This window comes from Metopolophium dirhodum, chromosome 3 (genome assembly GCF_019925205.1).
Source record: "Metopolophium dirhodum isolate CAU chromosome 3, ASM1992520v1, whole genome shotgun sequence".
NCBI classification, from domain to species: domain Eukaryota; kingdom Metazoa; phylum Arthropoda; class Insecta; order Hemiptera; family Aphididae; genus Metopolophium; species Metopolophium dirhodum.
The window spans coordinates 13,419,554-13,433,834 of record NC_083562.1 but is presented as its reverse complement, the minus strand read 5'-3'; the positions used below and the strand labels follow the sequence as shown (position 1 = coordinate 13,433,834).

General features: G+C 28.8%; 1 protein-coding gene across 5 annotated transcripts in view; it reads right to left on the bottom strand.

The window, feature by feature from the left end:
* LOC132941838 (potassium voltage-gated channel protein Shaw) overlaps positions 1-14,281 on the bottom strand; it is a 162,733-nt gene that overhangs the window by 25,323 nt on the left and 123,129 nt on the right. For all 5 annotated transcript variants that reach the window (XM_061010041.1, XM_061010040.1, XM_061010045.1 and 2 more), the window contains one exon: positions 5,130-5,324. In XM_061010041.1, coding sequence (XP_060866024.1) covers positions 5,130-5,324 — 195 coding nt within the window. The remainder of the gene's footprint in view (positions 1-5,129; positions 5,325-14,281) is intronic.

The following is a 14,281-nucleotide window of genomic DNA, read 5'->3' as shown; positions in this document are numbered from 1 at the left end:
TCCATAATATTATAGGTGCAACTATACGTATTAGGTAATAAATATTGTGGTATATTATATCAGTATAGATATTATTGGTATTATGACAGAATCTTATAATACATAATATTATAAGGTCTAAGGAAAAAAACCATTTTCAGCTGGTATAATATAATGAATAAAAGATAAGATATTAAAAAAAGACGGTGCGGTGACGTAGGTAGAGTTTATATACCACTTGTCAACAGTAAAATCTCGTGAGAGTTGAAAATGCAGTGTTTTTAACCGATTTTAGCAAATATAGGATACGTTAAAATCGATATCGTCATCGTGTTACATAATATGTTTCAATTCATTGTAATGAGGAATTATTGTCAAAGACTTTACACGTGCGCATGGGGTACATATATTTAGTTTTATACATAGTTTTAACTTGATACCTATACGTATTTATTAATAATAAACGTTATTTCTGTAACACGCGTGTCACGTACGTACTAAATCCATTCCGTGCGCCCCTTGACCGAATTACACAAATTAATACAACTTAACTACAGCCTATCGATATACGTGACAATGTAATATTGCATTTAATATTTTGTCGAAACTACGTGCCATAGAAAGTTAATAGATTCGTTTAAAGCAACGTAAGTATTATTTTGGCCTATTAGAGCAGATGTTTCATGAGTTATAACTTTGATCCATTAACGTTTTTGTAGCCTACTGCCAGACCCGATCACTATACGCGTGCAAATGAATGACCGTCGGTATGTTGATAGTATAATAACTAAACCCAATAAATTACAGGTCGTAAAAATGGTGTGGTAAATAGCGTATATCATATTCGGGATTCTATTAAAATCCTGAAGTATGAGTTGAAAACTTATAAAATATTAAATTAATTGATAAAACAAATTATATCGCATGATGAATATAAGAATATAGGAATAAAAAAAATGAATTTTTATATAATATATAATTTTATATTTTAGCATAATGTTATAAACCCATTTCATTAGTAATATAAGCATTTCTTTGACATATATATGTAACCATGTATCCGCCGTAGGAACGAGCACGGCCGGCGTATATTCCGCTGCATGGGCACTTGTGAGCCACAGCGGTGCCGCCCGACCGCACTCGTCCCCAAGGCGACTCAGTCGTTGTCAGTCCAACAGAGCCTCCACAAATCCGTGTATTTTTGTATTAACATATTGTTCAAATAAAGTATAGTGGTTAACTACCTCACTGCGTGTTTCATTTATTTAGTTGTGTAGACGTACATAACGATAATTATTCAAGTCTATTTTGTTATTTTAATAATTGTTTCTTTATACACTCACTTATTTATTTATTCATTATAATTAATAAAAAAAAAAAAAAACTTAACACTTTTTGGATAAAAGTGAAAAAGGTATCCTTTGCATAATAATGGTTAAATGGCTTTCATAATTTGCATGAAAATATGTATATTATGTTCAAGATTCATAGTTAAAGTTTTTCACCACTCAAAGTTTACAGTAAATACACTATAATTCGAATACTCTTAACTAAAATAATGTTGTTGTACTTGCTCAGAAATGATAACGTGCTTACGTGCGATATAAATTTATCACAAATGTAATATACTATTTTTATTAATTGTGATTTATGGAGCGCTATTTACAATTTTTACTTTTCGTTGGATGTAATTTATATCTGCTTGAACGGTTAAGTAGGTATGTTTTTATGAAGTGTTCCACTGACACACCCTATACAGAATAATATTTCAATCGATACAATTCAGTTAGTTCTGACAAACTGCTACTTATCATACGTTAAACGGACGTATACAAATTGGCATAATGATGTTAAACAAACCACGAGACTATAGAACCACGACAGCTATTCAATCACACCCCTAAAAATGGTTTGAATGTCCTTGGTAATACATTTTAAATAATATTATACTATAATATACGAATTTATGTATTTTATACTACAAATCGTTTGTTTGTTAATCGTCGTACATGAAAATAGTATACGTTGCCGTTCCAGAAATAATAATGACTTTTAAACGCTACGGTTCTCTTATAATGAATTGAAAACATAATTTTGTATAAATTCTATTTAGGTAGATAAAAATAACTGAATATAATAAGTCATTTAAAAGGCCAAGAGTTTTTTTCTCTTATTCGTGGTTGTCTCACAATTATTATTTATGATTGTTTTCGAATTGGATTTGTCTGCGCTTGTAAAAGTATAATTTAGTAAAATTATTTAATAACAATATATTATTATTCCCATTTTATTCAAATGTTTGTTGGTTTTTATTACAAGAACGAGGATTTCAAACAAGTTGACTGAATGAATTCGTTAACCAAACGAAATATATAGTATAATGTAATTTTGTCATTTCTTTTTTTAGAAATTGGTCTTTAAGAAACAAGTACAAATGTTTATGATTCTGTGTGTGATTACGAGATTTTGTTGGAGATGAGAGGAAACAAATGTCTCGACTACAATATGTTTCATTTTATTTTATTTTATTTTATTGTCAGATACTCGTATAACCACGAATGAGAGACACAAAACAGATGGGTAGACGTCAAATTTTTGTTCCACCCTTATGTTTCCACTCGGAATTGAATTACCAAAATAATTCTCAAGATAAAAATTATTCGTAATTTATTCAACAGTTGAATACACTATTCAGAAATAGCAAAGATATAATGTTAGAAGATTATCAAGTTTAAAGTTTGATACGAATAAGACCTGGAAGTGGTTGTTTAATGGACGTTTCGTTGGTGTAAAATCCACATTAAACTTATTATGACCCTGTGTGGTTGCAACAATTCTAATTTTAACTTGGTTGTATAATGTTTAATTGAAAGGGAAATTAATGATTATTATATATTTTATTGAAACAATCATTTAGAACAATCGTTATAATATTGTACGGGAGAAGTATAACAAACATTGTTTTAAAATCATAAAACTAGAACAAAAACACAATTTAAATTTGTAAGCTCATAAATATATACATTATACAATATTATAACAAATGTTATTACATGATATACATTTATATGTACATGCTGATTGAGAACTTAGTTTCGATTAAAATATATATAAAATTAAATGATAAAACTGGACAAAATTCGTCTATTGGAGTAATTTATAAATGGGTCGAAAAAGTTGTAGGAGTGTAGAATATTTTGTATGATTACATAGCAAAAATCAAAACCATAAACAGTTTGTATTATTTCAAGTAGTCAGTATTCACAATATATAAAATATGAGGAACGGTTTGTTCTATTTCAGAATTTCATATAATATACAAATTATACATTTAACACAATTGTTAATAAAACAATTGTAAATAAAGGGGTTTCAAAAAAATATCTTCGCTGGATAGCTTCTTTCAGGCTGATCATTTATTATCAACTTACACATTAGTTTATATATTGAACAATATATAATATATAATATCGATATAATTTAATTTTCAAATTATAATGACCATACAACATTTTCACGATACATCTCATCATAAACCTTTTACAACGTGTGCAGGTCAGATCAAAGCTTGATTTAAAAAATTTTAACTATAGAAGCTAGAATATGCATTTTACTAATGCACAGTATTTGTTCTTTTTCAAACGTATTTTTCTACCACTATTTATAGTAAAATGAGAATTCGGTCTAATCTGACCTGAAAATTGTTCGCTTCTTTTAAATAAAAAAAATTTACGAAATCCGACTACTTTACTGGGCGTGAGAGTTTGTCCTGTGAAGTCATTTCTTTTGATATTATATATCATATCGACGCCCCATAAATAGATATCGTCGTATCAAGATGGAGAAGTGGATAATTGGATAATTAAGGTAATAACTAAAATATAATTTTAAAATTTGATAGAATTTCGGAAAATTAGAAAAACTAGCACCAACACACTTAACGAATTAGATTATATTTAAAACGTTAGCTCATTTGAAATATTTTTTGTAGACAATATGGCTTTATTATACTATATGCTCATAAGCTCTGTTTATTTCCTAAAATAATTTTTAACCTAATCCCAAAATCTAATGCGTACATAGAAATCATTGAGTGATATAAATACGCGAGCACATATTCTTACTTTGACGAATCTGAATTTACATATTAGTATCATGGCATCACCGTGTCTTGTGCACATTTATTTACGCATTGTTAATATGATTTATTATTTTTTTCACATGAATACTGACAATCAACATAGTACGCCATCATTGGAGAGTTAACAATATTTAAATCGAATTCCATTTTTCTAACCAGAAATATTATTCCCTCATCACTACCCACTGAGAACAGATGAAAGGATATTATATTATTATAATATTATTTTGGTGTATGCCTTAAACGATTTTATTATAAGACTGTTTTTCGTACCGGGACATAATAGCTCGTATATAATATCATAATACACAAACAACCACGGAAACGGTTGCACCCTTTCGATTCTAGTTTTATCAGTATTACTATGTTGTAACATATTTCGATGTTGACAACAATATGGTTACCTACCATAACAGAGGGCGCACACCCTTTCAGTATAATATTGAACTAATTTATTATCGAATACCTATGAACACATCGGCAAAAACGTGTTAACTTATGTGAAGGAATATCGAACCTAAATGTCGAATTAATACTTGTCAAACCTAATTATATAAATAATAACACATTTAAACAAATTTCAATGAAAACCAAAAATATATAAATAGATTGTGATCTCAGACGTAAGGAGTAATTTGTTTTATTTAAACCTTGGGTAAATGTTTATACTATTAGTATCAATTAGAAATAATATGATAATATCATTATTGTAATAAAATAAAATATGATCTATATACAATAAATTATTATGTTTGAGAATCAGTCAACGTCATCCCGATATTATAAATCTGAAAATTTAGTTAAGCTTAAATAAATATTTCCTACGTTTTATTTTTTTAATTTATTCATATACAATCAATACACCTGCAATGTTTACCGTAAACGCTGAAAAATGTACAAATACAAACAAACCAACAGACCACCGGTTGTGAATCATCCCGAGTGGACAGGTAAAAATCGTTATCAAAATATATAGAAACTGTGTCTTAAAATTATTGAAACTACGTACCTTGGCAGCGTTCGACGAGTACGGTTCGTCGAACATGGACCACAGCTGGGGCTTGAACCGCTGCCACCAGGTGAGTCTACCCTGAAAGAACGCTTCCTCGAAACCAAATTTCCGAGCCATTTCTTCGTCACTAGGCTTCTCCGTATCCAAGTCCAGCCGGTCCAAAACCGCGAGCGTTTCTTGCGTATCCCTGTGCTATAAACAGAAAGACCAAAAACATGAGTACAACGAGTCTAATAGTTAGAACAATGATAATGGGATTAACATAATAAATAATAATATTATATTAACCTCCTTACAATAGTCAACATAAAATAAAGGTTAAACGATACACACATCGATCAAATTATGTTACCCAGGTAGTGGATTTTAGAAAAAAAGTCCCCAAACACAACAAAAAGAACAAAAAAATTATTATTCAGGGTTAGGGCAACATTTTTGTTTGTTAATTAATATTTTAAGTTAAATTATATAAAAACTAACAGTATAAGTCAGGTTGACTTCGTTCGTGAAAAAAGAAGAAATATAACATTCGGCCTCGGCGCTATGTTGGTATATCTCAACTTTAGTGCAGCTGCCCCAAATTTACTATAGTGTTCATGGGCAAATCTGAGTCAGTGTTTCTCGCTATGTGAATTAGATGTAACACTTTTATATTTAAACTTTGTTAAAACTACTCTCTACAATTTTCTAATATCTCTAAGAACAATCTCTGACATTTTCGTCAAAATAGGTCTTGTAGTTTTTGAGTATAGAATAAACTCAATTTTTATAGTTGTAGTTATTAGTTATTAAAACAGTCAACAGTCGATGCACCATACACACATTCCTGAAATAATTAGATCAAATTATTTTCCGTTCCTTTGTTAATATAGTTAAAAATCTGTTAGGAACCTAGGAACTACACAGGCAAGAACCCACTTAGCGAATATTTATATTTTCTCGGTTAAACCCAGTGGTTTAAATCCTTCATTCACGTGTGCATATATTATGTGAACATGGATTTTTCTCAAGATGCCAACATTTGTACACATAAGAGAGCTATTTTTAATTTTACAATTTCTTTTAATACTTTTAGTAAGTAGTAAGTAGTTAGTAAGTAAGTAGTTAGTAAGTACATTTACATTTGTAATATTATATTTTCTATGACGAAAATAGATTTATGATAAGTTCAAATTGTTTTTATTCGCAATATTTACCCTGGAAAGGCCAATTGACACTCACAACAATATTTTTTGTTTAACTAATGGTAATATAACACTATCGTAATACAGGAGAAATTAAAACTTTTAACGTTATAATGTCAATATGTGAGTGAAAAACGGTGCTTGATACGTCTCAAATACACTGGAGGAACTAGCTGGTGCAGTAATTTGGCAAAAAAGGTCATAATTAAGAAAATGTAAACTTGAAACGTTGTCTCCGGAGACCTACACCTGCCCGTTGAACACAGGTAAATAAACCTCATCAAAAGCATAACCTTTTAGAGGGACCCGCATTGTAAAATAACAAGTGACATGCCTAACCCAAATAGATTTTAATTTAATTTCACCAGCCGCGTGGAATGTTTGTGTTATTATGCGGCATCAGTGGAGTTGGTTTCAAACGAACGAAATACCTTCATAATAATATACGTTGTAAAAACCGTGGTTCAGGATGGGCCAAATTAGGTCGACGCTAGATAGGTACCTATCATAAATGGACGTATTTGAAAAACTTCTAAATAGCGTCTGTTTAAACCAGTTGAATTAGATGTATGCCTTTTTATTCTGCTTTGTATGGTTGTTATAGTTAATGATACTATGTTCTTTTTATATTGAAAGTTACTACCTTAATGTGTATTTTAAATGTTTGATTTACCACAAAAACTTGTAATAATATTAATACTGTGTTGATATTATTTTAATAACCATAGTACACCTGTAATGTACACTTTGGAGTAATCACCAATTAGTGATGAGTCTAACCTAATCATGCTTTTCCTAATGACCATCATACAGGACAACGTCTGAAGACAGGAATATGAAATAAAAATGTATCTTTTCAATTTGAAAATATTGATATTGGTTATAATATAACTGGTTAGGAGGTAAATGAATATAGTAAAATGAATATATTTTAAAAAACCAAAATGTATTGGGAAAAATACTGTTAAGGTGATAAAACAATCATCCGGTAAGCATTCAACCACGACAATTTTGAATGAATTTTCTATATCGTTTCCGAACGCAGCAGCTTTTTTTTTATTGTACTACACGTACCTATACGCAGACGTCCTAGTATCCTCGTACTGTGATCGTCCACGTATAGTGGATAAAAAAACTGTTTTCGTTTTATTACGTTCTAGTTTTGCGTTAGTGTAAACCCGACCTGGAAAGAAAAAACTAAATTGCATGCGTTTTCTCGGTATCCGTTTGGAAACCGCGCGTGGCGGTAGCAATGTACCATCTACCTCCACCACCTTCTTACGGCAGTAGGTCGCGCGACCAGAATACTTAAGCGGATGTGGAATACACACGACCCGAAATCGTGGAATTGCGCGCAGAGTCGGACTCCTGGTCTTGATCGTACACTCTTCGAAATTAATAACAATTGAGTCAAAGTGTTTTCCAGAGAAATAATTTATTTTTCACCCGTTGTATTGCTCGCCGTTTGATAAATAATACACGGTTTATTACATCACACAAAAGCAAAGGAAAAACGTTTATTTGATAAAAACTCTGCTAGCATGACATATAATGATATTTCATGGACGTAACAACCAATAATTCGTTCGTAGAAAACGAATATAGGAAACATAATACCCAGAAAAAATCGCCAGCAAAAAATATTTCTTGAAAAAAAAGTTCCCCAGCGCAACTACTTAATATATGTGCATGAAAATGTATATCATTAAAACTATTGACATTACATAGTAATATAGTATTTACTTTATACTAGTCAGTGCATTAGAATTATAATACAGTATCTATGGGTAGCTAATTATATACACACATTATTGAAAGTATAATACTATAATGTTTTAAATCTTCATGACAAGTAATGGGTACGTGATATTTAGATATTATTTATATTTTATAAATAACATATTTTTATTCGAGTTTATCCATTACCATTATGCACACTTCATGATAATTAGTGAGTAATAAAAAAAAATTTGGTCAACTCGCTTGCGTATGTTGCTGGACACAGCTGTCAAAAATGGTCCTATTGAATTGGATTATTATTTTAATTTAGTCTTTTAACCAATTCTTTTAGACGGATGTTGGTAATTTGATTGTTAGGTTAAGTAAGTACGGATTATATTTTGAAACAACATGAGGAACTCCAACTGTATAATACCTAATAATGTGTTAATATCATATAAACACTTTTATGTTTGGGATTTTCCCAATTCCAAATTATATTGCTCTACACAAAGTGCATAAAATACTTGTCAGGTATAATTATTTTGGGTATTATAATTTTTTAAAGATTTTGCCTGGTGATTTTTTACTAGGATTTAATTCCAATTACTGTAGTTAACTAGTCCATAATATTATTTATTTTTACAAGGAAATTTAATTTTTAATTGTATAACCATATTTATATTCATAATATTATATTATATTCATAATATTTACGTACATTTATTATTTATAATCATATTTCAAAACTTTTTCGTTATTCTCGGTTAAAAACTTGAAACTTTACATTCATAAAAACTGTTTAAGTTTATATTTTGAAACAACGTTATAAAAGATTCAATTACCAAAATGAAAAAAAGTACATAGCTAAAATACGGAAACTGAATATCAGGCATTCGTTTTAATTCGCTCAAGTTGTTATTATTATTTTAAATTTAAAAGAAAACTACATATTTAGGACATGAATATTAATATACAGTACAATTGTTTATTTATACTTGTAAAAATGAAAAAAAATACGAAATTGCCGTATTTAATACCAATATGAATTAGATATTAGATTCTAATAGCTGGTAAACTGCAGTTGACATTTAATTTATGATTTTGAACAATATATTTGTATTTGAAACGATTCAGGCATCAAGATAAAAAAAAAATTTAACGAACGACGGTCAAACAAATGGTTACAATACATTTTATCAAACGTGATTGAAGTGCAAACGTGCACATTAAGAAAGCTATTACACTGTCCTGGAGTATATTAACTTAAATCTATACACATTTTGGAGATTTAAAAAAAAATCATTTATGATGTAACATTACTAGATAAGGTCAAAATATATAGTATTATACATAAATCATGTTTATAGTTCTATAGCATATAACATAGAAAAACCAGTTCACATGTTATTATAACCGATAAGTTTTATAAAATATCACAAAAATGCATTTCTTGTAGGCTATAATATATTAGACACAAAACCAACTACCGGAGAAAAACTACCTAAAAATGTGTTTAATGTTATGTAATAAAAAGTATCAAAATACTAATAATTTCCCTTAATGATCTCGAAAACTTTTTTGACCTATTTCAGATTGCCACAATAATTGATTAAAATAAAAATATTAATAATAATATCACCACAGTTCATCCACGATGTATTTTTCCACGCATTATAATTCGCATGTCATCTGGTATATATTTCTGGAGTTGCACTGAAACGCGCAAGATTGTGGTGTCTCTAACTTAAAACTTTCTACAAACTAGGTCAAACACGATGGATGTGTTATAATATTCAGAATCATATTTCATAGTCACACTAGGATTGTATGATTGTGTGAAAATTCTTACTCTTGTCTGTGATGTGTGAATGGTATTTTACATTATTATATCAATCTCAACAGCTATGTACCTATATTGCCTATCCAATACGCCGTGTAACCTTAATTTTGCTGTTGAAATATTCCGCAAGAATCCATCTTAAAATAATATACTGGTAAAAAATAGAGTGATATAAAAGCAAACATCTGAACTAATAGTGTAAACTATATTTATAACGTTATCCTAATAACACGTAATATAGTTAATCCATTTTATACAACTCGTTTAAATAATATTTAATTTTCTTTAGTGTTTGATTTTCTACAATAAATTTCCTCAGCTGATCTTTGGATTTCTGAATACTTGCTAACATATTATAATAATACAATTATAGATTATTATTATTATTATTATTACTTAGCTAGTATGACATTTTGAGATGATATGGAAATTTAAATTTAAAGTATTTTAAGACGAAAATAAGACTGTATATTATTAATTATGTTAATAAATTAAACGAGGTTCACAAAAATTACGTAGGCCTAAAAAAGTGTTGACAAACATACAAAAACAACACATCGTTATTAAACCAATATAATATAAAAGAATAAAGTGAAATTTTTTGGCACGTCACGTTTGTTTTTAATATTATCATGAATAATTTGTTTTAATAATGAGAATAATGCTATAATGATAATAATACATAAATTATTTTACGCCTCATCATTCTGATATGGTTGAAATGCTTTTTCGGGATGAATTATTCACATAATGTTCATCTGTTATAAAAATTATGGATCGTAAAAATAAACAAATATTGGCAAGACCAACAATTTTATTTTAAATTCTTTTTTAATAATATAAACTCTGAAGACGATCTCGCGTTAAAAGTGAATAATTAAAAAAGTTTACGATTCTTGGGAGGTCATGTTAGTAATGTTCTTTGATTAAAAATAAAATCACAATAATGAATATTGTTATTGTTTTATAAGAACCCGACGCTCGACGCAACGAAATAATATAGCTACAACGGCGTTAATAATACGGTCGGCCGACGAGACACAAATAGAAAATTAAAATCAAAAAAATAAAACCAAAGTTTTTGTATTCGCTATCGATTTGTAACATATATATAACATTATAAAGGGAAAAGTCGAAAAAAAAAAAGTAACATCGCCGTGGAAAACTGCGATCGGAGGAACGAAAATAATATATAATATACCACAGTCACGATGCACGCGTGTATATAATAATATGTATATATTGGTATATATATATATACTACACGACTGAACGATAGTCGGCAACCGCGATATTATGGTATATCTATGTATATATATATATAACACACGCAAACGCACACGTATCATACCATGTATATAACACACGAGAATAAAAATATACGATATTATATTATATACCTATATACTAATACTCGGAGTAAATGGCGCAGTCGAGCATATACAAATAGTATTATGTTTTTCGGGGGAAAATTCTGCGATTTTGAAAAGCGCGTAGGTATATGGTTTTATGTACACAGAAATCGTATTGTCAAAACAAATACGACAGTAATATGTTTTATTGTAATTCTAAGCTGGATGGGACTAAAATGGTTAAAATCATATTGTGGTCAACGAACAAAGATGAAGTGATTAATATGTTGTATGGATATTATATTCATTAATATAATATGAAAAGAAAAAACTTTAAATAAGTAAAAAAAAAAGTATTGACTATTGTTACATACATCACATTAGTTGTCGCAAGATATATAATTATTATATAATTTAGTACAAACAAAATGTGATTAAAATAGGCTTAATGTATTAAATTATGTGATGTAGCAAGTCATAATTAGCTGAGTCAATCAAGAACCATTCTTGCACTTAGTTAACCGTATGACTTTGTATTATAGAATAATATATATGTAATAATGAAAAAACTTGAAATATGGCTGTCAAAAAGTATCATGTGGGGGGAAATAAAATACACAATTTACTATGTCGCCGCAAGTTTTATTGAAATAAATGTATTTTTGCACTTTTTTTCAAAAATTTAATTTTCGTTTAATAATTCAGTAATATATGAAAATTTTCGACCACAACAGTTAATACCATTCGATAGTACTAGACATTTCGATAACTTTTATATCACTCACTCCTACACAAACCGACGTACAAAAATTACAACATTTTAAGAACATATTATTATCATCTTCATCATCGTCATGATAATAATAAAAATAATAATGGTGCGTATACCCTCTGTACCGGCTCTGATATGCTATATTATATTATAATATATTTTCAATATTATATTTTATGTGCTATGATAATATGACGTTTACACGCGTCTAGATGTATGTGTGTGTCTGTGTGGTATACAATGTGCAAAAATATGTGGAACATTATAATATAACGGTATTCACTGCTCGTCGCCACCATCCATGAGCGCTTTAGCTTCGGGATGTTATAATTTCCGTGCGACTGACGCGTGTGCGTCCCTCAGGTCTCAAAATTCCTTGTCAAATCTACTCGCGCGGGTTCTTTCATATTTTTATCACCCTTCCACCATCGCTGTTCGTCTAATTAAGTATATAATATATTATCACAACACTAGAGTATGGTTGACGAGACGGTGCAATTATTATCAATTTTACTTTTTTAAGATATTCAAATATGAAATCATATATTATATATATATTATAATTTTGCGCTGTACCAGCAATAACAGTATACTATTATTATAATATGTATATTTACATCAATACACATTTGAATATTTATGGATATTTATAATACTTGGCGTGTCAAGTGTCAATCGTAATCAACATTTTACAATATTTTGTACAATCCACTATTATAGTATATGTTGCGTGGACCCCAGGGATCTAATATTGGAGTTCATCAATTTCAGTTTTGACTTATCCTAACATTGTGATTTTTATCCCGGTAATAAATATGCATTTTTATTAAAAATGTTGTATTTTTACTTCAGTATACTTCAACAAATAATTAAGTTAAGAAAAAAAACATTAAAACTAAAATGTTCAAATTTTTGGTTAATTTGAGTGTTTTGAAAACAGAATCATTTGGGTTGTATATGGGTTTTGAGTGTTTGATTTTTTAAGGGTTTTTAGGGATGTTAGGAGTGCCGGTTCATTCGGGTTCAAGGCTCTGGTATAAATTATGTTTAATATTGTTGTGTTTGTTGTGTTTGTTAAATAATTATTATATCGATACCTAGTTATCGATACTTATGTATATAATATATACTATATAGTTAGGGACTCAAATAGGTTAGAACAATAAGTTATGCTGGGGTGCAAATTACCTATGACCTTTTTTGAACCTATCCGAAAGCAACCGAGGGATAAAGATGGCATATACAGAAATTACAATAATTAAAATGCTAATCGCTCGTACTGAGATATCTCGAATAACTAAGAAATATTATAATATTATAATATTATTATTCTGTGACGCTCGTTCACGTGTCACCATCCTTGTTATTTGATTACTCAAAAATAATGATAAAAATGTCTCATGGGCAGAGAGACGCACCTGAATATTTTTGAGTGAACAAAGATACAAAATTCACATGGACAGGTAGGTATCTACTAAATATTAAATGTAATCAGGGACTTACAGATAATCTTTAGTAACCGATTTTTTTTGATAAAGTAGATTACCAAACGAAAACCCTATTTCAAATATATCTAAATACAGTCAAGGGGATTTAATATTTCAACCTAGAGTGCATTTTATGGGTTATTGTAATTTTAAACTTTTATGCCGCATATTATGGCTGACTGTCACGAAATCTGTTGAAACAGACTAACATTTTAATTAAATATCAATTTGGTAAAATCTCACAATTCATATATAATTTTACATGTATTTTTATTAGTACTTAGTATTACTTTTGTTATTGATATAAAGATAGGCATATTAAGTATACGTTTTAATTTGTAGTAGAATTGTAATATTAAAGTATAATATACAAAGTATTATGAACCACAAAATAAGAAAATACAATCGTGGTCATGTTACCTCAGCCAAAGTATTATAAATGCAGGGTTTGGGACTTACTTAGTTTAGGATCACTATAAAACGTTAAAATATGCAATTGCACATGTCCACGAAAAAAGTAATTTAAGCCACTTAAAGGTAAATAAGAAAAAACATTTTTAAAACAAATACATTTTTAAAAACATCGAATAAAAAAAAAATAAAAAATATAAAAATACATGATAGTTTATAGTTATTACTTATTATAGCATATCAATGAAGAAAATATGATAATAATTATTATTTATAGATAATTTAATTGAAAATATTAATTTTTTTCATTAGAAACATGTTTTAATAATAAAATTAATTCAAAAGTTAAAAAAAAAAAATGTTTTTTTAATGATCAAACCA